General features: G+C 42.8%; 1 protein-coding gene across 1 annotated transcript in view; it reads right to left on the bottom strand.

The window, feature by feature from the left end:
- Pgm5 (phosphoglucomutase 5) overlaps positions 1-26,621 on the bottom strand; it is a 169,482-nt gene that overhangs the window by 9,274 nt on the left and 133,587 nt on the right. Inside the window, exon 10 of the mRNA XM_028764110.1 lies at positions 17,645-17,779. Within this exon, the coding sequence (XP_028619943.1) occupies positions 17,645-17,779 (135 nt within the window). The remainder of the gene's footprint in view (positions 1-17,644; positions 17,780-26,621) is intronic.

Below are 26,621 nucleotides of genomic sequence, written 5' to 3'. Positions count from 1 at the left end.
TCTCTCTCTCTCTCTCTCTCTCTCTCTCTCTCTCTCTCTCTCTCTCTCTCTGTTGCCTAAGCAGATCTGGACACCAGAAATTATCTGCTGGCTGGGTTCAACTCACAGGCAATTCAAATTGAAATATTGGCTTTGGTTTTGGATTCTGAAGTTTCGATTCATCTTGAACAGTTTTTGGTAGTAGACACTGAGTATCCACTATGAATCCAACATCATTCTGAATCCGTGTGTCAGGGTTTCTATTCCTACACAAAACATCATGACCAAGAAGCAAGTTGGGGAGGAAAGGGTTTATTCAGAGAATACTTCACATTGCTGTTCATCACCAAAGGAAGTCAGGACTGGAACTCAAGCAGGTCAGGAAGCAGGAGCTGATGCAGAGGCCATGGAGGGATGTTACTTACTGGCTTGCTCAGCTTGCTTATAGAACCCTGGAGATGGCATTACCCACAATGGGCCCTCTCATCCTTGATCACTAATTGAGAAAATGCCTTACAGCTGGATCTCATGCAGGCATTTCCTCAAGAGGGGCTCCTTTCACCAGTTTGGGTCAAATTGGCACACAAAAACAGTCAGTACAGTGTGCCAAACTGATCTTAAAAATGGGCTTTGAAGGGATGGTATTATTATTATGTTGCTTTCTAGATGAGGAAACTGAGGTCCAGAGGCATTGTGTTAACATGCAGGAAGTCACAGGGCTTGTTAGTGCTCTGATCTGAGCCTCAACGTTGGGTGGCTGCTAGCATTGATGACCCCTCAATTCATACATAGGGAAGTTTTCCTTTTCTGAACTCTTTGTTGTTGTTGTTTTAGTTTTGGGGTTTGAGGGGTGCAGTGAACTTTATTGATGGTATTCAAGAGAGTAAGGCTTCCTAAGCCCCTCCCTTATTCTGGGGATCTGGGATGGAAACTGTGAGGGAAATGCTCAGTGTTTGGGGCCGAGTTGGGACAGGGACTCCTCAGTAGCCTAGGGCCTCTTTCTTGCTGTTGTGTCTTGTGTTCTTGCTGGGGTGGGTGGTCCAGGACTTCTTACTCCTTAGAAGCCATGGAGGCCATGAAGTCCACCACCCTGTTGCTGTATCTGTATTCACTGTCATACCAAGAAATGCTACTTACAAAGTTGTTACTAAGAATACCTTTGATGCCAGCCCCAGCATCAAAGGTGGAAGAGTCACAGGAGATATCCCACTCTTCATTATAGCCTAGAATGCCCTGTAGTGGGTTCTCAGATGCCTGCCTCACCACTTTTTTGATGTCATAATATTTAACAGCTTTCTCCAGGCGGCATGTCAAATTCATGGAGGACACAATGGGAGGAGGTATACAGAAGGCTGCCATGCCAGTGAGAATGTCCTTGCCCACAGCCTTGGCAGTACCAGTAGACATAGGAATGATGTTCTGGGCAGCCTCATGGCCATCATGCCACATTTTTCCAGAGGGGCCATCCACAGTCTTCTGGGTGGCAGTGATTCCATGGACTGTGGTCATGAATCTTTCCACAATGCCAAAGTTGTCATGGATGACCTCGGCAGGGGGGCCTGGGGCTACTAAGCAGGATTGCATGTTGACAATCTTGAGTGAGCTGTCATATTTCTCATAGTTCACACCCATCACAAATATAGCAGAAGGAGCAGAGATGGTGATCCTTTTGGCCCTACCCTTCAAGTGTTCCAGGCCTTCTCCATAGTGGTGAAAATACCAATAGACTCTACAACATACTCAGTACCAGCCTCTCCCCATTTGATGTTACTGAGATCTTGCTCTTGGAATATGGTGATGGCCTTCCCACTGATGACAAGCTTCCCATTTTCAACCTTGACTATGCTGTTGAACTTGCCATGGTTTGAGACCTACTGGAACATGTAGACCATGTAGTTGAGGTCAATGAAGGGGTCACTGATGGCAACAATGTCTATTTTGTCAGATGTATAAACAGCTCTGGTAACCAGGTGCCCAATATGGCCAAGTCCCTGCACTCTGACCTTAGAGCCCTTGTGTCTCTTGGGAAGAGACTGACACTGCACAGGACAGTGCATGTGGGAAGATGCAGTTATCTCTGGACCAGAGAGGAGCCTTTTTCAAAAAAGAGTTATCTGAATGTCTGTACTATAAAAGGGTTCTGTTTCAGGTATCACATTTGAAATCAGCCATTGAATAACTGTGAATGGCTCTAACTTTAGTTCTGGGGGGGACTCCAACCTTCTGTTACAGTGGAAGCAAAATAACCATATATGTAAAATAAAAGTAAAAAGGAATTGTAAACTGTTATAACCACACAGACGTTTATTAAATTTAATTGACTTGAACAATATGTAAAATTGAAAATGTGTAAAGTTGTGTGCAAGCCTGTCGCCTGGCTGTCTTTAGCAGTACAGCCATATTGCCTGTACCTGAGATATTCCAATAAATATTCTGTAAGACTAAAGGCTCATCTGGTTCCTTTCAGAAGAATGTAGACCATAAATAATTGCTGCATTTTATCAAATGTGTCCTGTGCTCACCTCACCTCACTTTCTAACTTAATTGCCGCTGTGATAACAGCAGCCCTTTCATTCTCTACCCATGGTTAATTTTTACATATGTCTCCGAGTCATGAAAAGAATTTTATGTTTATGTCTCTTGGTGAGTTATCTACTATAATGCCCATTAAGTTGGGTGTGTTTAACTTATCTATATTAGACCTAATAGGATGCTTGTTTGCTCCAATAATTACTAAAGCATGACTAAGAATATTTTAGGATTAGTAAGGATTTCTTTAATTTTGTTCCTTATAGCTTCTCCAGTCTTTGGGTTTAGAGATTTACATTTATATTTCCTGGAAGAAATTAAGCCTGGTTTTTATTTTGAAGAGTCTCTCTTTATCTTTAGCAGGGAGTTTGACCTTAAAGTCTACCTTATCTGTCTTGGTTATTAGTTACGTGAGTGTATACACACACACATACACACACCACATGTACTTACTTCTCAGTTTGAAAACAGCCCTGAGAAAATATGTATTGTCTGACACAGGCACAGCCATGTCAAGGACTTCAATGCCTCAGACTCATGGAAATGAGAAAGCCTTCCCCAGTGAGACTCAGAGGAATGGCAGAGCCTTCATCTGGTCCAAGTGTGAATGTTGGTGGTGTTCGCAGAAGCTATCAACCACAGCTTTCTCCCCAGGGATGACAGCGGCCTGAGACTACTCCCTACAGAGACCCCCACCCCTACCCAGATTAGTTAAACCTGCCTCTTTGCTCAGCTGTGTACCATAGACCCACCCCCTTGCTCATCTGCCTACAATAAATCTGCCTTCTTGATTGAGATGCATAAAATAAACACACTGGGATTTGGGGTTGCTACTGCAGTTGGTGCCTGCCATCAGGGTGAGCACAGCCAGCCTATCCCAGCTTTTCTGTCTGTCTGTCCTATCTTCTGTCAGGTTGCCAGGACCAAACCATGCAGGACACTGCACGCTTGCTTTTATTCCTTGCTGCACTTTAGTCCAAAGTCCGTCTGTGATAATGTCCTTCTGCCCAACACTATCTTGGAGGACCCCTTATTGTGTGGGTCAGCTGATGCACTACTTTTATGTGTCAGTTGCTAGAAGAGTTTTTCCATGTGTGATCCTTTTACAAGAAGACTTTCACTACATTTGGGAATTCTATACTATAAATGGTTGGACTTCAGTCCTTTGATTTTCAGTGTCGCTGCAAAAAGTTAGCGGTCAGTCAGTTACTTGTTTGTCTTTCATTTTCTGTGATTTCAGTCTGGTATATGTAGACATGAGCTGATTATTAATTATACCTCCTGCTTTGCCATCCAGTTCCAATGGACAGATAACCTTTCTGGGTTTTGCCTGCACCCCAGTGTTTTCTCCTCTCCTTTTGGGACCAAGTAATCATACTACAACTGTTCAAGTGACTTTCCTGTCTCACGCCTTCTCTTCTATTTCGCCCCCATTAACTCTCCAGCTGAGTTGTATCTAGTTTCTTCAGATATATTTTAGGTTCATTAACAATCTCTTCTCTTGTGAATGAAACTATTTCATTTCATATAATTTCAACTATTATATTTAGTTTTTTTATTTTAAAATCTTTCTTTTCTATTCTAAAGATCTGTTCTAAAGATTTTAAAGTACGGTTATGAGTGTTTTGTCTATGTTTTTCCTGTGTGTGTAGCACATGGCTTCTGGTGCCTGAGGAACCCAAAAGAGGGTGTTAGATCCCTTGGAACTGGGATTACAGACACTTATGAGTCACTTTGTGTTTGCTGGGGGAACTGAATCCTCTGCAAGTGCAGGAAGTACTTTCAACTGCTGGGCCATCTCCCTCACCCCAGCACCTTGATTTAAAATACAATAACCTGTAGTTATTTGCCAGTGGGTGTTTGAATTCTATGAGTACAGTGAAGATAATCGCTTTATAGTCTTGTCAGACAAACTCTCACACCTGTAGGTCTCTTTTGGATGTATATAAGGTCTGTTGATTCTGGTACTTGATGGTTTAGGTGACCTGCAAACTTTTGCTGGTTGCTGTCCATCTTCTGTGAAGATGTTATAGACATGCCACGAGGTATAGTTGCTACACCTTCATTCATTTCCTTCTGTGAGACTCCTGGGGATACAGTGGGTCTTGAACATGTGACTCTTTGCTCCCTACCTTTACCATGGCTCCCTTTGTGTTACCCCTTGGAACAGGGTTGCCATGAGTATCTCTTGCTTTGGTGGGAATATAATTCTCCCTATTTTTCCTTCAACCACACTGAGCTGTCACAGGTCTGCTCTGCTGAAGCCTCTTTGACTAATCCTTTTCCATAGCAGAGGTGAATTGTAAGGGAGCAGGCTGTCCTGTCCTATAATGGCACCTGTCATTGCCTGTCACCCTGTGTAGTTCTAGACAGAAAGGGTCCTGGCTCATTTCCCAAACTCCATCTCCTTGTTTCTGTTCTTGCCTTTTGGGACTAGTGGGGATGGATGCTTCTAAAAGGATGCTTTGATGCATGTCTTTCAAGTTTTGTTTTGTTTTTGCCGTCTTATTTCCAGAGAGTTTGAATTACCCAGACTATTGCTACCAGAAGCTAGAACCCTTTTATACAAGGTTTGCTCTATTTTGTGATTATATTACTGCCACAACAATCCAAATATTTAGATTATTTTAAAACCAAAAAAATCTAGCAACTTTGATGTCATGTATTAATATAACTGGAGAGAGACCAGGGTCCCCCAAATTCCCATCCCACTCTACTGTCTTAAACTCACTCCTGTGTTAGTGAGTTTCTTGGCTTGCTACCATGAACAAGCAATAATGGAACAGGGGCACTAAAATAACACCAGTATGCATGACCAGTGAGTGAGCAGGGAATGTACTTGGATAATTACATACCCAAAGATCTAGGACATTCTGATTTTATTTTATTTTTTCTCTTTTTCCAACATAGATTCTCAGCCACTAGGGTAGGCTGACAGGTTATATATGGAGCTGGGAAACCTGTAGAGGAGGAGGAGCTGAGATTCCCCTCCCCACTGCACTGTTCCAATGGTGTAAACTCTCAGCATAGACCACTCTGAGATGACTGTGACTCAGGCATAGAACTGTCATCTACAACTGTCCCCATGCACTCCAGTCCTCCCCCTGGTACACTGAAACGGAGAAAGCCCTATGAGACAGTCTTTAAGTCTTCTCTCAGGGATAAATTATATTTATTCTTTGAGAATTTTGTAAGTGAGAAAAAAATATCTACTTTCATGTCAAACATTCTATTTCTGTGGGTGGATAATTAAAAAGCTATAGGGTGATGTAAATGTTCTTTGTAAATCAAAATATTACAATATCAAGGTTTTAAAGATCTGGGGATGGCAATGTTAGAATATAGGTATTTAGTACAGATGGACCATAGAACATAAAGGAGAAATAGAGAGATAGGTCAAAATAAGGAGTGATTAAACTACAAAGTGATGTTCGGATGTCACTAGATAGGTCAATCATTTCCTCTGGAATACATGCATTTTAACTTATTATCGACAAAGACAAAGAAAACCAAAGACAACCAAAACAGAGAACCATCTGTTTTATTTTACTAAATAAATATTTGCAAACAAAAGAAAGGAAGAGAGAAGTAGGCAAACTACTGTAAGAGAGAGGAGCTTAACAGAGATGCCCAGGCTTGCGTTAGCAGGGGAGTTTCCACTGAGTGGAACTGAGAGAGCACCAGCTCTTTTCTCCTCCCTGAGAAACTCCTGAGGCCTAGGCAAGGACCTACACTGCCTCCATGTTGGAGGCCCAGCACCACCATGTCCTTTCAAGCCACCCCTTGGTGAGGCCACCCTGGACTGGTAACATTGCTTATCTGGGGAAAAGTTAACAGGCTCTTTGTACAGCTGTTTTCCCAGAGCCTTTTACACAGCTGGTGTGCTAATCTGCAGTGCCTAGAAGATGCTGCTTTCTAAGAGGGCTAGCCTGCTGGAAGAGGTCTGGATACCAAAGGGGTCAGAATTAGGCTTGACTTCCTGCTAGTCTGGAATTATAGCACTAGAGGATAAGATCTAGGAAGATGGGTTGGGTTTCAGTAATTCTATACCAGACTCAAGGGTACTCTGGGTCCTCCAGGGCATTTTTCAGAGGTGGAGGGGCATCACTATATTTTATGTACGTGTAGGTCAGCGCCAAAGCATCAAAGGATAGGAAGGAACCTCTCAGCAAAGGAGTCTTCCCTGCACTGCAAAGCCATCACTGGGGTTCATGGAGGGCCACGACACATTTTATGTGTACTTAGTCACAGGAGCATGGCTCTTTTCACATTCTGTGCCTTTAAGACTCAGCTGTCATACAAACCCTAAGTGTTTTAAATAATTGCCCTTCTCCTAGTAATGCAAGTTGTGCTAGACTGTCTACCAACAAATTTAGCAAGACTTCCATGTCTTGGAAAAACATCAAATTAGAAGTTTCTTCACTTCGCCCAGGGCTTATTTTGAATCTCTCAGCTTAGCTAAGACGGGATACAAAGAAAACAAGCTCACTTGTGGATTGACACTGAGGTAAGGTTTCTATGGAGACACAAAGTTCTTGTTTCCCTTTTTGTGAATTGACCTGAAAAGCAGGAATAAATCTTCCAAGGCCCTCAGAAATAATTTTTTCCTTGGGTTGTTCTCTGTGCTCTTGGTAATTTTCCAGCTGTAGGAAGGAACAACAGAGGCTAAGTAACCCTTGGAAGTACACGGTAGTTGGGTTAGCATTTGAGGATTTATCTGGAAGGAAAGCCAATCCTCCTAAGCAGAGGCAGAACTAAGGATCTCAAAGGTCATCTACTGAAGGCTTCTCTGACTTTTAAGTATGTGTGAGTCACCTGCAAGCTTATGACAGTGCAGATCTGTTCAGTAGGTCTGAGAGGGGGCCTGAGTCTGCGGTTCTAAGCAGTCACGGATCAAGAATCCTTTGGGCAGTGAAATTTCCAAGTAGTTTGATAAACAATAAATATACTTGTTTTGTAATTCCTTATCACTTTTACTTGTTAAAAGTGAATTTTCGATAACTGCAAATCCTGATCCTTGTTGGTATAAATTAGACAATGTTAACACAAGTGGAAGTGAACAGCTTGAGTCACTGATACAAACACCCACAGACTGAAGGACAGCAGGACACGTCCAGCTGTGGGGTCTCAGGACTACTTTATCAAAGTGTCTCAGCCTTCTGGGAACACCACACTGGCCATCCTGACTGTAGCTCCCAAGGATGTGCCTAAAAACAAAGGATAGAAATCGGGCACAGACTCATTGCTTGTGGGGGATACTGATTTCGGAAGTGAGTCTGGGAGTTGCCATTTAAGGCATCTGTTCCTCACGATCCTCCAAGGGAAGTTTGTTCACTAGTGTAGCTTGGGCAGCTGCTGAAGTGCCTGTCCATGTTCTAACAGTTCGACACAGATAGCAACAAGACTTTTCTTTCCCCATCCCATTTAACCCTTTTCTTCTGGCATAGGTAAAATGTTTTTCCTTTAAAAATCATGTTGAAGCAACTGCTTAAAGAGAAGGAGAAGAAGAAAAAGAGAAGGAGGAGGGAGATAGGGAGGAGGAAGAAGAGGAGAAGAGGAGGAAGAGGAGGAAGAGGAGGAAGAGGAGGAAGAAAAGGAGAAAAGGAGGAAGAGGGAGAAGAAGGAGGAGGAGGAGGAGGAGGAGGAGGAGGAGGCCTCATTAGGCCAATTTTCCAGATTTTTATAAAATCTTGAAATTTATCCAGATTCACAACCACACATAAATACTTGTGTAATTTTGCTTTAAAAAATATTTTACTTATTTTTATGTGTATTAGTATGTGCCTGAACCTCTGTCTGTGTAACACACATATGCAGTACCCACAGAGACCAGAAGAGGGTCATTGGATCCCCTGGGACTACAGTCACAGACAGCTGTGAATTGTCATGTAGATCCTGAGAATTGAACCCAGGTCACCTGGAAGAGCAGCCAGTGCTCATAACCACTGATCCATCTTCCCATCCTTGTAATTTTATCTTTTATAAAACAACATCTTTAGACAAAGACATTTGGATCCAGGCATCACTAGTGTAACTGGAACCCGTGCAGCTGTCATGTTCAGAAGCTGTGAGGTGAAGACTCACGTGATGCAGTCCTTGGTCTGAACCTGGCCTCCACTCAGTTTGGGGATAGCCTATGAACTAAAAATGATTTTATGCCATTAACTGATTTTTTAAAAATTATCCAAAGACATTCTGACATGACAAAATTTGAAATTAAAGTTTTGATCCCATAAACGTGATTCTCTTGGGATCCCAGCCTCACTGTTTTGCTTGGATATACCTGGGTTTGCTTTGGTAACAGTCAAGAAGCTGGACACAGACCATGTGAGTAATGTCCTGGGTTGAACTGTGCCTGCCTCCCCTAAGATCCTACATTGAAGTTCCAACTGCCAGCGCCACCTTACTTGGAGACAGAAGTCATCAAGCTAAACCAAGATCACTAATTCCATTATGACTTGTGCTATTATTTGAATTTCAAATGTCTGCCAAACACCTATTTGTTAAAACCTCAGTCTCAGTCTATGGCACTAATAGAAAGTAGAGTCTATGGTAAAAGAAAGTTAGAACACCAAGCACTTGCCACTAAAGGGACTATTTTGACCGTAGCTTTTCTGTTCCTTTTGCTTTTGCTTCCCGACCATCATGAGGGAAGCAGTTTTGCTCAGCCAGGCATTTCCCATAGTGATATGCTGCCTCTTCTTGAAGGCAGTAGAATCAACCAACCATGGACTAAAGCCACTAAAACCAGGAGCCAAAACTTTTTCTCCTTACAAGTTGACTGTCTTGGGTATTTTGTCACAGTGATGGAAAGCTGAGTACCATGACTAATGTTCTTATACAAAGAGCAGATTTGGACATAGAGACACATGGAGAGAAAATAATGCCAGAGGCAAGGAAGACAGCTATGTTCACACCAAGAATGGTAGGCTCAAACAGCCCGTTTCCTCAGAGTCCCTAGATAAATGGTTCTCAGCCTTTCTAAGGCTGAAACACTTTAATAGAGTTCCTTGTGTTGTGGTGATCACCATCCCCTAACCATAAAATTATTTGGTTGCTACCTCATTACTGTGATTTTGCTACTATAATAAATCAAATGAAAGTATCTAAGGGTTGAGAATCACTGCCCTAGAAGGAAACAACCCTTTTTGATACCTGGCTCTTGAACAATCCAGAATTGTGACATGGTGAGTTTCTCTTGTTCAATCCACCAGTCTATGGTGCTCTGTTATACCAGCTCTTGCAAACGAATGCAGCTAGCAAAGCCCTGTGATTTACTAATGGACCTTTATGGAGGATGCTTGCTGGCCCCTGCTCTAGACTGATTTTCCTGTTCAGCTCTGTAAGTTTAACAAGCACAAGCCTGATGGCCAGCAATAGAGACTTCAGAAATTCTTCCTTCGACGAACCCACCCTCCATCTCCTTACCCACTCTAGTGTCGATGCTCACGGGTTAGAAATGCCCTACAAATAGCACAGCTTCTTAGATAAAATGGATTGCCGAGCAAGCCCAACTCAGTACACCTTGTTCCTAGTCAGGAAGACAGTGAATTTGCTCCACGCTCTCTATGGATGCGGGAGCCCTAAAGGATGGTAAACGTGAGCTAGTAGACGCTTAAGTTCAGCTCAAAGCCTTCTCCATAGCACAGGATGAAAAGAATTCACGGGGCTGGAGGCTTCTTGTAAGATCCAGGTCATCAGCTCCAAGGGAAGCCTCCTATAGACCCAGTTAGATGCTAATGACAGGATAATTCCATTTTTTAAAAAAAAGTTACTAATTATCCAGAGAATCTTTTATCCTCATGTGAGCAGAAGTCCAGAGCTTTCTGCTGAAGGTCTCAGCCACTGACCAGGTTCCCTGTTAGCATCCATTTTCTGTGATTCACTCGCAGAATGATTTCTTTGTGCAGCTTTCTATGAAGAGGCACTGAAATTTTGTTGTGCTGTCCAGCTGGGCTGGACCAAAGATGTTGTTAGAAAAGCCGGATTGTGCTGACCATAGCCTGTCAAACTCCATCATCTGGCAAGAGGAGCTGTGACTAGTGACCTTCTGTACTTGTATGACCAGCACAAATTCATTCATGCTTTCTGAGGCTGAGTAAACAAGATCCAGCAAGGTTTGATGATTTGTAGACGTAAATAGTACAGGGTTAACCAACAACTGGTTAAACATGTGCCTGGGCCACAGCAAAGCAGAGGCTCAACGTAAACCTGATAAGAGTTGTATCTTAACTTTAGAAAATTGGGATAGCACCAGTAGGAAGAGACTTAAATGTTATATTTCCTTACATTCCTTTAAAAGCTAGTTCTGCTTTTGTTTTTTAACTACATGTGTCAAATGAGAGCAGCATGTCTCATTTTTTAATATTTAAGATTTCTAAACCTTAAGTTAAACCCAACCTGAAAGCAAGGTCAAGCCCTAACGTTCAGCTCCTCCATGTTCTGTTCTTACAACCACTAGGTCTTTCTGGACATGCTGGCAACTGGAGATTCTGTCATGAGGCTTGGAAAGAAGGTTTCTTCTGTTCACACTGCTCTAAAGGCGATGTGGCCTGGCCCTGTTGCAGGACTGACAGGAGGGGCATGCATAGGCAGGGTCTATCTTCTCATAAGTTCCAGGCAGGGCACAGTGTGGGTAGACTGGGCCATAATACATGGAGCACCCTGAGGGATATTCTGACTGCAAAGGCTGGTTTCAGGAAAAGGCTCATTGTCATCAAAACTCCAGAAAGCACTGGTGTGTGATGCCCTGGGAATCATGAGCCAAACTTTCAGCCCAAAGCAGGTTTGACATGTCCTCAGATTCCTGGTTGTCCAAGGAGGCCTCTTAACTCCAGGGAAGTAACAAACAGACAGAATGGATGAGCTGGGGTCCAGATTTCAAATTCAAGGCCAGAAAAGGTAGGACTGTGGGTCTGATGGTTCACTTGACTTCATTTTGGTTCCCTCAGGAAGTAACTCAACTAAGCCAGTGGAAATATGAGAGGACCTGGACAAAGGGGCTGGGGAGATAGCTCTGTGGGTTAGTGCTTGCTGTGCAAACACAAGGACCTATTCTCCATCACCCAACATGGACCATACACACACAATGGGTGTGTGTGGCATGTGTGTGAGTACACATATACATGCCACACATACACACCACAGAGAGACAAACATGACACTAACAACAACAACAACAGAATGTATATAAATTTTTTCTTTATTAGAAGACTAATTCTGCTTCAAGTGGAAGATTTGTGAAAGGTGGTCAGTTGTTTTCTACACCACTAGAGGGAAATCTAACCTACCCAGGAGCTTGAACATGCTCGCTCTCTCTCTCTCTCTCTCTCTCTCTCTCTCTCTCTCTCTCTCTCTCTCTCTCTCGCAATGTCATTTTAAAGGTGAAAATACTTTTAGACCTTTTTTTTTTTTGGATCTCTGCATCTTTGCCCATATTTTAAAATTATTTTGAATCTTCACAATTATAGAATTTTCTAGAAAAGCTCAAACTGGCTATCCTAGCTGTGCTGGTGGAAAAGTCACTGTTGAGAAACAGTCTCAACAGGCGATCTGAACCTCCTCCCCTTCGGCTTGAGTTTATTTCCTCAAATTTCATATTCATTAGCCCTGGCGAACAGCTGGTCATCTGTCGCCACCTCGTATTATTTTTAAATTTCTGAAGATGTCTGGGTCATCTGTCTCTTCCGAGGAAATGAGCCAGCTCCTTAACTTGGCCATAGAGTTTATAGCCCAACTCTTTCGCCATGTGTTTCTTCTCCAAACTCTCTCTGCATCAATTCCCTCTCCTGATCTGGGCCACATTACAGCCACACATACTAAATTCTAAGGAGAAAGGGGGAAAAAATGAAGTCTTTCCTTGTGAATTTCTTCAAACATGTGGCTGTTAAGACATCCTATGCAGATCTTTTCCTAAATAGCAAAATTGTGTTTTATTATAAGCTTATCGTATGACACTAAAACCGTGTTCTCACTCTCTCAGACATATAAATACACATGTATATACATTCGCATCCACAAACGTTTTCATCACATCTTGAAAATGGACCTGCTAAGTAATGCCTATTGTGTCACTTTGAAGTTTGTCATGTTCTGATCTTACATCATAAATATCTCAATTTCTAGTTCTATTCTTCAAGTTTTCTATTAATAACTCCAGGCTATTTATGAGCTATAAAATATAACCAGCATGCATTTAGACTATTAACCTGTCAATAATGCTGTAAAAGGCTACTTGCAGAAACTTGCCATTTGCACATATTTCTATGTCTGAAATGGTAGAAAATCATATATGCTTGTGTTCCTGGCAAAGATCTAACACTATTGGGATTTCCTGGGTGACGAGCATTTGGACTGATTGGACTCTACCCTCAGGCTACTTCATACTCACACAGCATCTTCAGGCTGGGAGCTCTCTGACAAGGACACACTCATGTGGTTAGACAGTTGGAACTTGTGACTCCCTGACCCATAGGATGAGCTCAACAATTGAGGGCACTGACTTTCTCAATCAAATTTGAGTAACAAAGCCTCCATAACACCCCTGAAGAAGGTTGGGAGAGCTCATGGGAAGGTACACACTTAGAGCCACTCTCAGAGCTGTTACAGAGGGAAGGGGTATTATTGGAGGGAATAGAATCTCCTCACTCACCCCGCCCCATGTCTGGCCCTGCACAGTTCTTCCTTGGCCATCCCTGAGCTGTACCTTCTGAAACATACTTCCACTGGAACCCTTTCCAGAGGTCAGGTGAGACTGAATTGAACTGAATTGAATTTTACTAAGTTCTTGGGACCTAGTTAAGGATAGAGGCTTAGAGAACTGATGCATGTAGAATGAGAAACATCTTAGCTGCTGAGCTATTCCCTCCAGCCCTTGAAGACAAGCCTTTTCATAAAACTGAACTAAAGTCCAGACACTGCATCGAACTCTAGTTTGGGTGAAAAATTCTCACCCCTTTGGGCTTAACCATTTAAATCTTTCTTAAAACAAAACCAATCCAAAAATGGTCCATGGATTGGAACAACTCCTCATCAGGGTCTCCACTTATGGAAAACTGGATGATAATTGTAATACTAACCTATAGGCCCCACTTGTCTAAGGCTAAGATAGGGCAATGCTGGGAGCTATAGTTCTTGGGAAATAACAAGCCACATGTCTTTCCTCTCCTAAGCAAGTTTGTTGAAGCAACCCCACCAGCTGTGCTTTATCACAGGTAGGCTTAGGCTTGTCCCTGACTGAACCTGATGGCCTTAGAGGAAAACCCCTGCAAAATGTGACACATGCCATTTCCTGGGAACCCAAGAATAGACCTGGCCAGCATTCATCATCCTGGCCAGTACTCAAAGCTTACTTCAAATTTGGCACCAAATTGTGGTAGTGGTCTTATTTTCAACCAGTGGGATTAACAATAACCCCACCAGGGGGCAGTGAAATGTGGTGATAACAGAAGCAGTGTATTTAAGTATCTAGAATGGAGCCTGGCACATCGCTTAACTGATACACTTTAAAAAACCAACGTGAGAAGTGTCTCAACAAATCTCAATTCTCAACTCCAGAAACTGAATCTCTAAACATGGGTCTGCTATCAATGTTTCTGTAGATCTTTCCATGTGGTTCTGATGACAATATGGGCTGAACTTCTCTGATCTAACTCTTCCCTCTTTACCTCTTTCTCAGAAGCCTCCACCTAAGAAGATATGCAGTTCTACAACAGGATGGAGTTATGGAACTGGAGTTCCACACAGCCAGTTGACAATGGCCAATCTCAACATAAATATTAACAGACACCTTCACTCTCAAAGGTGCCCTGGCCTGGATACTCGCTCCATACACAAAAACAGGTCTCTGCACTGTCTGTTTCTGAACTATAAATTATTATAAGGACCGTTAGAACAAAATGGCAGGCGGGCTTAGGTTTGACACCAGAATTAAACAAAAGAAAACAAAAAGAACAAACAAACAAAAACCCTCCTGATGCTTTAGGTACTTTTATGTTGGATGCAGCTTATCAGAAATACATCCAGTCATCAGTTTCAAGGAAGGTCCATGAGTATTGGCTCCTTCCCAAGATTGGAGTGGGCTGGGGTGTGGTTACATCTTGATTAGTCCCAAGCTGACCTTCTTCATTCTCTGATTAACCTAGTCCTTTCTAAAACGGTCTTCCTTTACCCTCTGGCTGTCTTTTGTGCATTAGCTACTCCACCCATGGGTTCCTGAGGACAAGAGAAGAAAGTGAACAGGATGTTTAGCAATCCTGATGAGAAGGGAGAAATATGGAAACAGCCATACTGTTTCTCGTACCTGTGAATTTAAACCATTCCAGCGCAACCCTTTTTACACATTTCCACCAGCTGGTTTGAGAGCTCATTAGGGGCCTGACTGCCAATAAAACTAAAGTAACTGTGTTTGAAAATGATGTGATATTTCAGCATCTGCCCTTGGCGGGACTTTGATAATATAGCAGAGACCAAAGCTGTGCAAACCACCTTCCCTCCCAGGGCCTTCCTCAGGGCCTTCCTTCCCTCACCAACAACCAGAGCTAAGTATGGATAGACTCAGTTTTAAATAGTTTACTGTAGGTACAGTGATGACTTGACGTCAACTTAAAACAAACAGCATCATCACCTCTACAAGAGGACACAGCAGAAACTCTAGCTGTAGGGGTGGGGAGTATCGGACCATTGAGTTTCCTAGTCAAATCACTAGGCTAATTTGAACACTTTCTCCTTGAGGTAACAAGTCTGAATGTTTAAAGCTGCCTGGTTCTTGGTCTTTGAATGTCTAAGAAAGAAACAATCCATGTGCAAAGTGAAATAGACAGGTATCAATAAGGTAACTGAAGGGAACTCTGACCTCACACAAAATGACTAGAACACTACAGCATTGGGGTGGGTTAAACATAAACAGTTATGTAACAGCACTGTAGACTAGAAAGTATTTTAACAGGCGCGTGTGTGCGTGAGTGTGCGTGCGTACATTTGCGTGCCCATGTGCACTCGAGCGCTTGCACAGGGATGTGTGCTCTGCAATCTAGGTGACAAAACTGAAGAAGTAGAATCTAAGGATGAACAAACCAGTCCTTGCTTTTTAGGCTGCTTGTCAGGAGTGACCCAGCAGCCTCACAGTGTCATCTTTATCTCTGTTAATGGTTAACCAAAGCCTCTTCCTCTTGGAATTCTTAGAAGGAAAAAGCAGTTTGTGCCAGGAAGCAACATTTCCCAGAAGCCTTAAAACCTCCAATGGAAGGACCTTAGATGGATCTAAGCAGTGATTAATGTGAGTTACCCACTGTGCCTGACTTCCCTCCCTTCACCTTTCCTCCCCTCCCTTTTCCCCTCTCCTCCTCTCCCTTTTACTCTATCCCTCCTTCCCTTATGAGGTTAGAATTCTTTTAAATTTTGACTATTATACCATGATTACAATGTAGTATGCAATAGGGCTTCAGTCAGTGAGTCAATGATATGTGCTATTTTAATCAGGAATTCTATTTTAATACAGAACTTTTAGCTAGATCATGTGCTAAAATAAATGTACTCAGCCCTATCTACTTGGATCTGGGGAAAGACTTTTGCTTGTTTTGAAAGAGGAGAAAATGACTGAGATCCAAAGAGCAACATCAAGAAAGGGCTTCCTCAGCCACTCAGACTAGCAAATTTATATACCAACAGGGTGGAAAATACGCAGTAATGGGACTAAAACAAGGACTAAAACTGTTTATGTTTTGCTTACCCACACAACCATCTAAAAGCAGGCCTCTGGAGGACTTTTGGCTTTAAGGAAAACCTTTGTCAAAAATGTCATTTGCTTTTTATGGACCATCTTGGAGACTCATTTGTATATAGAGGCCTAATGCCCTGGAAGGCCTAATGCCCTGGAAGGAGCCTAGCATGGGAGGTAAGTAAAAAAAAAAAAAAAAAGAAAGAAAGAAAAAAAAAACAAGTGTCTAACCACTTGTCCTGTGCAAATAGGGGGGAAAATAATAAGAAAAAAAATAGTCTCAAGTCAGAATGACTCAGAGGTGTGGAGGCCAGGAACATCATTCCTCAACCAATGCGTAGCTCCTGCCTTTCTTCTCTAGTCTCAACGTGAGGTGTCGCAGACAGTTTTATTCGGAAAGAGAATGTAAGTCTCCATCTAATTCTTGCATGGCTTGGTACTATCTTGGTTGAAATGTGCTCACTGACAAATTATTTTTGGCAGAGCATGGCCTACCCTCATAATCCTGAGAGGAAAGGCTAGACTTAAATGCCTGTCATGGGCCCTGTCTACTCACAGCCCAGCAACCTTGAGAATGCCTTTTGGGCCTCTACTTCTCCAACTGTGGTGATTTTGCTCCCACAGATCTTTGAGTTCCAGGATAGGGTAGAAGAATCCACAACATGGTGATGACCAGGTTCTTTGAGATTCTCCAAAGCAAGACAGCCTGAATAAACTGAACTACCAACAGGGAAAGGGGTTGCCCCACGGTGATGGATTATAGTGGGAACTTCTGAATAACAGTACAATGAGAAACAGCCTGGATTTCTGCCTTTCCACTTTTCCAAAAGGAAGTATGGCTAATGTTTTATCCCAGGGGAGCACCCGAAAGACTAGATCCAAAGAAAGACCAAGGAGTCAGGAACACCTGGTAGTATGTCACGATGCACTCAGGCAGAGTGGGTTCTTTCTGTCTAGTCTGTCTGCAGTGTTATTAAATGCAGAAGTACAGTGGTTTATGGCTGAGTGATTCCTCCGTTTGAGAGAGGAAGCCCAGAGTGGTATTTGTATGGACACCTCAATGCCATGGTTCAATCCAGGGTTTTCCTAACACCCAAAGATTGATAATTTATGTGTCCAACAAATTTGACTTCAACTTTTCTTATGTATACAATGTGCCTTTTCTTATTAGCATCCAGTTTAAGCTGCAGGTAACTGAAGAAAAAGACAAGATATTTGGGAAATCCTGTCTTGAAATTGTCATAGATCCACAAAAAAGCTCTTCTGCTTCAAACACTTCAATGAATGCATTAAATTTGTTTGGGGTCACACATAACTTGCTTCCCATTAAAGTAATCAATATGTCTTTTTATTAAAGGCCCATGGGGCACTCTAAAGAGGAAGACACACAGTGCCAAGAGCACAGCTCTGATCCTGTACCTGTGGTTCCTGGTTGTGACCACTGGGATCTCTCTCGTAGCTCTCTGCATACAGTCTGATGGTGGCCCGCATACCGCTGGAGGAACTGAGCCGGAATATGAGCCGTGATGCATCGGAGAAAATGATCCTCAGGCCCTGAGACCAAGAACATCCCAAAGGGCTCAGTTAATAAGTGAATACAGAGACAATGGTATCTAGTACATGCAGCAGACATCGGAATAGTTCTAAACACTGAAGCCATCAGGGCAATGACTGTTTACAGTTGGCTCTGGGTGCTCACCCAAGCACAACACTGTGGTAGGCCCGAAGCTACTTGAGGTTATCCATTTGTTTCTTGATTCTATTTCTGCTGTTTTGTGGTTAATGCTGCCAGATGTTGAAGAGCCAAACTATGAACTTAGACTTCCTTGGTCCAGCTCTATGAGACTTGAAAAGATAGTCAAGATAACAGGGATAGGATACTATTTAACATATGTTCTCAAAGCCAGGGTGTAAGCCTTAGAAATCTGGATGCACTAGGCATTACTCAAATTATCTATTGTAATATGAAATGTTGCAATAAATTCAGTGCAAAATTTTTGTAATTGCAAAAAAGGGTTCTTTCCAACCCCCCCCTTTTATTAGACTTGAGTCTTGCTATGTCACCCAAGCTGGCCCTGTCCCCAAGACCTTGTCCCCAGCTGACAAGAGCTGGTATTATATGTGTGCACCAACATGCTGAGAAGTATCTCATTTTAAGGTTAAAGTTACCTCCATATACTGTTTGGCTTTATCCCTTCCCTATTCTTATAGCAATAGAACTCTGCAATGCGCTCTAACTCAGGACTGCCACCTCATCCCTCACAGGCTGTGAGTATTGCTGAGAAGAACCCCACCCTCTTAGATGACCATTTCTTTGCTATCTAGAAGTGCTGTCCCCAGTTTGGGGACAATACAGAGCTATAGCCAGGTGCCGTAAGTGCTGTCCAACATTACGTTTTTAGTCTAGAACATCACATCCTTACTCTATGTATTTTTTTCTCATTAGTGGCAGGGATAGTTAAAATACGACCATATTTTTATGATCATGAGATTATATTCTGACTTCTCATGGAAATGTAAGCCAGACTTAATAAATTAAGTCTGATCAGTAAAGCATGTGGAGTGACCAGAGGAAGAAGGAGAAGAAACAGAATGTCTGTCCATTGCTACTTTTTAAAAAAAAAAAACTTTTTATTGATTTTTTTGTGAATTTCACATCATGCACCTCAATCAAACTCATCTTCCAGTGCCTTCGTATCTACCCTCCACCCTTGCAGCCTCCTCCCCAAAAGAAAATAAGATACAATTTTTAAAAATCTTGTTGTGGAAGTTGTAGTGTGTCACAGTGTGTCACACAGTGTACCCTTTTGTCCGTACTTCTTTGCTTACAAATGTCCATTGCAGTGAGTAACTGGTCTGGTTCGAGGCCTCTGGCTTCTGCTATACTATCAATACTGGATCCTCATGGGGACTCCTCTCAGATATCCTATTGTTGTCCTGTTTATGGAGATCCTGCAGCTTAGGGTCAACAAGGCCAGATATGTTATGTGCTCCAGAAGACCATAGATGGTATAGATGTTGTGGTGGGCCAACTTAAAGCCCTGGATCTAGGCCTGGGAAGTAGCTGAGTCAGTCAGCCTGCAAGCTCTCCTGCAGCCTCATCACCAGGATAGATTACCCAGCACCACCCTGGCTAGCTCACCCACTGCTGCAGGCAATAAGCAGCTAAGTCAGCTCTCCTGCCTTCAGGTCCTCGGCTCACCAGAGTCAGCTCTACCGAACTGCCCAGGAGAGGAAGTTGGTACTTCTTTTAAAAGTAGGTGTCTTAGGTGACCTTGATGTCAGACATTTTTTCATAAGTAAATTATCATTACAGTAGAATGTCCCTGGCCTCTAGTCCTGCTATTTATGATCTGGCCATTACTAAAACCATACCATTCCTGCTGTGTAAATCTAACTGCCAGTTTCTTACCCCATCCCAGACCTGACCACATCTGATACAGTAGGGTATCTGATTCCATCTGCATGATTTTCTACCTTTTAACACTTTGTCTCAAACTCCAAACACAAAGCTTTTGTCTCTTTTATAAATGTCCAACATAAACCAATGGGAATCAGGCAACCAAGTACTAGTTTTTATTTATTGGATTAACATCCAAAAGTGTTCCTGTGGAGTAAGCACTAGGCTATGTCCTAGGTATATGAAGGTAAAGACACAATTCATGTCCTTTATAAACCTGGAGTCATTTATTTCAATCATCAAAAACTGTTTCTTAGCTTTTGCCACCAGAGAGCAGAACAGTCAACGAAATCCTAAATGGAGCAATAGAATTAATTTCCTATTATCCAGAAAATACCTGCTGCAAAGTTACATTCAAACTAATCACAGACCCCTAAGAGTCCCGCAGCTATGCTCACAATGATGTTGTAACAGATGCTTTCAAAATTGTTACTGATGCTTAAGCCTGCATTCTCATTGACAGGATATGGGGCGGGCACACCAGTACATAACTCACAGCTCCCAGGACTAGGTATGGCTTGTCTTTAAGTTGATTAAAAGCAATTCTAAACCTGAGAATACTTGGCACATCTTTCTTTACAAGTACCAAGTAACTTGGGGCAACCCTTTTCCAGTCCTTTCCCAGACTCAAGTCTTTAAGACAGCTTCCCTCACACAATAAACCTCTTGGGTTTGTTTAGACCAGTTAGGAGGTATATAAAGATTTCAGGCCATATTGAATCATCAATTTGTAATAAATTCATAACTAAGCCTTTACAAATAAAATCTCTCTCTCTCTCTTTCTCTCTCTCTCTCTCTCTCTCTCTCTCTCTCTTTCTCTCTCTCTCTTTCTCTCTCTCTCTTTCTCTCTCTCTCTCCTGCATGTTATATACATAGAAAATCATTAGAAATCAGAAAGAAAGAAGAGATTTTGACCTTGGAAAGGTGGTAATGGAATGAGTGACATACATCTGCCTTCTGGGAATAGTTTGCACCATCTCTCTTTCTCAGCACACCAACCATAAGAGCTCATTTGAGAATCAGTGTTGTGGGAGAAGCCAGTACAGGCAAGCCCCATCACAATTCTGTTTTCTACATGGAATTTAAGGCTTTTCAGAACCATCCTTCCTCTACATCTCGATGCCATACCCATGTGTAAGGCTAATGTCCATTGTTGACTTGACCAACTTAGAATTACCTAAGAGGCACACTGCTGAATGCATCTGTGAGAGTGTTCCCAGAGAAGATTCTCCTAGGAGGACCCACTCTACCTGTGGGTGGCACCATCCTATGGGCTTTGATCCCAACTAATTAAAATAGGAAAAGGGAGAAAGACATCAGGGCATCAGCATTCCCCAGCAAGGAGCTTTGCATGCCTGCTGCCATGCCTTCCCCACCATGATGGAGTGTATCTCCAGCCATGATCCAAAATCAAACCTCCTCCTTACTTGCTTCTTCTCAGGTATTGACTGGTCTTAGAGGGACAAGAAATGGAGTTAATACCCCACATGAGTGCCATTTCTATGTGTGAATAGTTGGATTGGATTATCTTGAGATATGCATGTTTCTTTCCATCAGCATAGTGAATCTCCAGTCCAAACACGAGCCATATGCTTTCCAGCATGGATCATTATTACTATGAATAAAACAGTAAGGCCAGAGTCACTATTAAACAAGGCTTTCCTAGCTTCTTAGTGGTCCTTTATTTCACCCAAAGAATAACAATAACATGCTTTCCCTTTGTTTCTGTTGTTTTTCTTAGGTTGTTTCAGATATTGGGAACAGACTACCTATAGGCAAAATTTGTCAGCCCCCCCCCACTTTTAAATCAAGTTTCATTGAGACCCAACCATGCCCACTCAGTTAGAAATTGCCTATGGCTCTTTCTGCACTATAGTCTTACAGATTAATAATTGTGACAGAGATCTTTTAGTGCTTAAGGCCTAAAATATTTATTATATAGTTCTCTACAAAAAACGTCTGCTGGCCTCAGGTATAAACAATTACATCATGCACACAGCCTGGAATATTTACCCTTCAACCTTATAGCAGAAAACAAAAAAAAATGTGGCCAGCTGCCATATCAAAATTTCAGCAGAGAGAAATGACGACAATGAAGATTCTCATCAGGGGGTTCGACCTTCTACTTCCCAGGTGTTCCAGCTCTGGATGTGTCTGGACTGTATCCCAAATCTGACCATCCACTTCTGCTCTAAGTACATTGCATGAATAGAACTTAATTTTTCCATTCTCGCTCTTAGTGCAGGCTGCAGCACCACACTGTCTTATAACCGCCCGCTTTCATCGTCCTGTAGGATTATCATTAAAGACAATATGAAGCTAGATATTAGCGTTTCTCTCAGAAGCCAAGTGTTTTGAAAGCTGTTCCTTCCCCCAAGGAACTGGTTGTCTCTAGCTTTCTGACAATAAACACTTTGTAACTAACCATATTTCCCTGCTCAATATGGCTGCCAGGACCCTTAACACTAAACTTGAAGCTGAGTCCAAGTGGCTCTCCATGACTTGTGAAGCTGAGTTTTTCTTCTTCTGTCTTTGGCACTCTGATTTATACATTCCCCAGTCTTGATCTCTGTTTCTTATTTCTGTCCTAACAGCTTCATTATGTGTTTCTGTTGCCATAAATCCTCTTGAACAGACAAGGCCCAGAGCAAATGGATAAAAACAAGTTCCCATGGCAATTGGACACTAAAGTGTTTGACCTACTGTGTTTTGTCTTCAGGTCATTCATTAGCTCTGGGAAGGAGAGACTCACACACTTTATGTTCCTCTATTTTAGCTACAGAGTCAGGACAATGCCAGGCACACAGTAGACCCTCCATAGAAACTTGATAACTAATGTCACACTACATGTTCAACACCTGGAGTGACAATGCCAGAGACCTTCACCAGGCAGTCACTGAAAGATCTTCCATCCTTAGCTAAATGAAAACAAATGCAGGTTCTTTGTGGTGGATGGGGAGCTAAGGGCTCTATCTGAACAGGTAAGTGTAGAAGACAACAGTTATAGATAGCAATCACTAGCACACTACAAACAAGGCAGCTCTGATATCTACCAGCCCATCCTTCATTTCTACAACGTCCTAAAACAAAGCAAGTTTGTCTAAAGTTGAGCCAGTGTGGCTTCCTGGCTGTGCAATTGTGAGAAGACTGTGAACTTTGCTGCATACTGGAATTAGCTGGGAGAGGATTGTCCTGACAAAACAATAGTGCTAGGCCCATAGCCCAGACATGGTGATTGAATTTGTATGGGGAATCCCTTGGGCACTGGGATTTAGTGGCTCTCTGGGTAAGTTGGATGTTGTAGTCCGTCTGGACCACTGCAATGGTGTCTTTTCTGTGAGTCCTCTGCCTCATCCTGCAGATGCCTGGACTGAGCTTACATGTCAGTTTTTAATTTTTAGAACAATAGTCTATGGAATTCCCAGAACATCCATGAAGGATTCCTCTGTAGCCACAGCAGCTATAGCAGCTAGAATATCAGAGTGACACAGCCATGGCAAACAAACAAACTTAAGGAAAGGTAAGGTATCTGTCTACTTTAGCAGATAGGGTAAGTCATGAGGCAGGGTGATATACAAGTTGCTGCCTCCAGTTTGCCTGCAGCACACACCTCACCCTGAGAGCAGGGTTTGGTCCACTCTAGGTCTACTGCAATATCTACCGCATGCAGCAATCTCTACACAAATATCCAGTCAGCATCCAGAAACCAAGTAGCATGTTTCTTTCTCAGATTCATTCCTGTCTGATTTACTGTGTGCAGGCAGTTTGGATAAGGTTCAGGAATAGCAACCAGATACACCCAGGCTAGGATTCTGGCTTAGCTGGTGGTCTTGAGTAAGTCATTGAAGCTCTCTAAGCCTTAGTTTCCTAACTAGGATGAAAAAAAATAATACAGCCTTGCCTATAGGGTGGCTGGGAGCATCACATCAGAAAACGTGTGTGAAAAGTGCTTTGGAAAGTATCAACTCATCATATAAGTCTTATGATTCTTACTATGTTAGAGTTGAATGATTCTGAATATGATTACCAAATAATCATATTCTTAATGCTAGTGTCTTCTGATGGCACACACTTGTTTATTTTTTACTATTTTTATTATTGTTATATGTTTGTGTGGGGGAGGTATGTATACAAGTGCTAGACAGTACACGTATGGAGATCAGAGGACAACTTTTGGCAGTTGGTCTCTTTGTCTACCATGTGGGTTCTAAGGATTGAGGATTGCCTGCCCTCTGGAGTCACTGTTGATCTTGTGAGTCTTCTGCTAGTATCTTCCATATGTCTGTCCCTGAAATGACTTTTTCAGCAATAAATTGTTCTTTTGTTAATAGTCATTCTTCACTTAGGGACCTAAAAACCCTCAGATGGCGTCCTGCCACTTCCTCTGCTTATAGAAGAGACAGGAGACTGTTGAAGCTGGTTCAGTGTTATAACACAGTAAGAGCCTCTAGGTCTTCTGACTCCAGGCAATGATCTCATGCTACCCTGTATGAAAGTACCCATGTTCATGGATCACTTCTTGTGCAAAATGTCTGATCATTTTCTCCTGATTTGTATAGTCCTCAAAACTGGCTCAGAGCCTTACATAGAGTAAGTTTCTGATAAGTGTTTGATAAATGAGTATTAGAAGGGTTGTTGTTTGGTTTTTTTTTAACTTGCATGTAAATCAAGACAGAGAGATGTACTAGTTGCTAAATCCATGCAGAGCCGCCAGATGTTAGCTTGGAGTCTATAGGAGATGTCGCAGCCAGGTGGGAGGGGGAACTGTGCATTACCAAAAGCTATTGGCAGCGTCTGACTTACAGCGCTGATGTAGGATGAATTCCAGAGGGAAACAGCATATGGCCCAGAAATCTGGTACAGTGTCACATGAATAGTCAGTCATCTACACGAGGCATGTGAACATGTAGTCAGGACAACCTTGGAAGATACCCTGAGTCTAATGTGGATAGTATCTCCCACAGGAAATCCTGGCCATTTATCTGGAAAGCTTCCAGGTAAAAACATTGCCATGTAACATCTGAACCATATTTTGTAGAAGAAAACGTGCAGCCCACAAAGCAGAGGATTTGGATGGAACACATAAAGAAAAAGAGAACTACATGGAATTGCCTATTTTTCTTTCTTTAAGTTATAGAATTAATTGGAAACATGGGTTCAAACATAATTGAGTAAGGCAGCAGCTAGTCCATACAGGGCCTTTATATGAATTACAAGATGGGACCCCACCTGGGTGGGAATGGGATACAAAGGCGCCTCCCCTCTTGGCTAGCTTTGGACTTTGACTTCAGCTTGCCTGTTAGGCTGGGTGCCTTCGTACAGTGCACTGGCTGTACATCTACACCCAGAGACATGGTCTCATTTAGGCTTTGCCTTGGTTACTTTTCTACTGCTGTGACAAATCACAGTGACTAAGGCAACTTACTAAAGAAAGTATTTAGTTAGGTTGGGGACTCAAGGTCCCAGAGGGTTAGAGTCCATGATCATCATGGCAGGAATCCTGGCAGCAGGCAAAAAGGCATGGCACTGGAGATACCTGAGTGCTTATGTCTGATCCACAAACATGAGAGAGAGAGAGGGGGGGGGGGGGGGGTTCGATCAGTAACAGGCTTATATAATAATAATGTGGGCTTATGAAACCTCAAAGCCCATCCCCAATGACACACCTCCAACAAGGTCACACCTTCTAGTCTGTCCCAAACATAGTTTCACCAGCTACAGACCAAGCATTCAAATGTAGAGCCTATGCGGACCATTCTAATACCACCCATCCACCCACCCCACACCTTGCCACCTCCAGTAGTCAGGAGGGATGAACTTGGGGTCATGAGAGTGGGAGAGTTAGCCCTACCCCATCACTACTGTAGTACTCAGGAGAATGGGTCCTGCACCTCGCCTGAGCAATTCAGTGGAACTGGTCGTTATGGCACAGGCATGGGTGAACCAGCACCTAGGGTGGGAGAGTAGCCCAGCCCTTCACAAGCTGCAGCACTTGGGAGAGTGAGCCCTACACCTTGACTGGACAGAACAGTGAAACTGGCTCTGGAGGTGTATGTGCAGGTGAGTTGGCCCTAAGGTCATGAGATGGAAAGAGCTGATCCAGCCTCTTACTGATGGCACCACTGGGTGGCCTAGCCAGAGCAGTGCTGGAGAGCTCACCCTTGTGGTGAGGAAAAGGGAGAGCCAGCAGGCTGACCAATTCAGCTACCACCTAGGCTCAGATCTGGGACTCTAGCTTACCCTAAAATCTATATCATCTGCAAATAATTGGGACACTTGAAAAGGTCCTGCTGTTTGAAAGCTGTGGGATCTCCATGGCAACAACAGGATAACTAGGATGAATCTCAAAGAGGATCCAATATTGATAGTGTCACAGAAGCCAGGGATCTCGAACCACACCAACGACTCATTGCAATAAACATTTGTAGTGAGAATTCTGGAATTTTTGTTTCTTTAAAAAACACAGCCGGGCGGTGGTGGCGCACGCCTTTAATCCCAGCACTCGGGAGGCAGAGGCAGGCGGATTTCTGAGTTCGAGGCCAGCCTGGTCTACAGAGTGAGTTCCAGGACAGCCCGGGCTATACAGAGAAACCCTGTCTCGAAAAACCAAAAAAAAAAAACACAGAAGCATTAAAAGAACATGTTTTTGTTTTACTCCCAGGTGTGGGATATGGGGCGCTCCACAGCATCTGACTGTGATTTGCCTCGTGCTCTAGCAGAGCTGTGGTTTTGCCAGCTGCAGATAGTTTCTGTGATTGTGGGACATTTGGAATTCTGGGTACTTTTCAGAGGACAAATAAATGCTAGGGTCCCAAAAGTCAGGGTTGGTAGTTGGTGGCCATTCAGAGGTTTGGTTGTGGCTTATTAGTAGTTGTGGTCAATGAAGAAATAAGAAAGAAATTAGAGTCACAAATCTCATTCATTCTCTCCCCCCCC

Source organism: Grammomys surdaster, unplaced genomic scaffold (assembly GCF_004785775.1).
Source record: "Grammomys surdaster isolate TR1022 unplaced genomic scaffold, NIH_TR_1.0 141, whole genome shotgun sequence".
NCBI lineage: Eukaryota > Metazoa > Chordata > Mammalia > Rodentia > Muridae > Grammomys > Grammomys surdaster.
The sequence above is the reverse complement of the archived record's forward strand: the minus strand, read 5'-3'. Positions and strand labels throughout refer to the sequence as shown.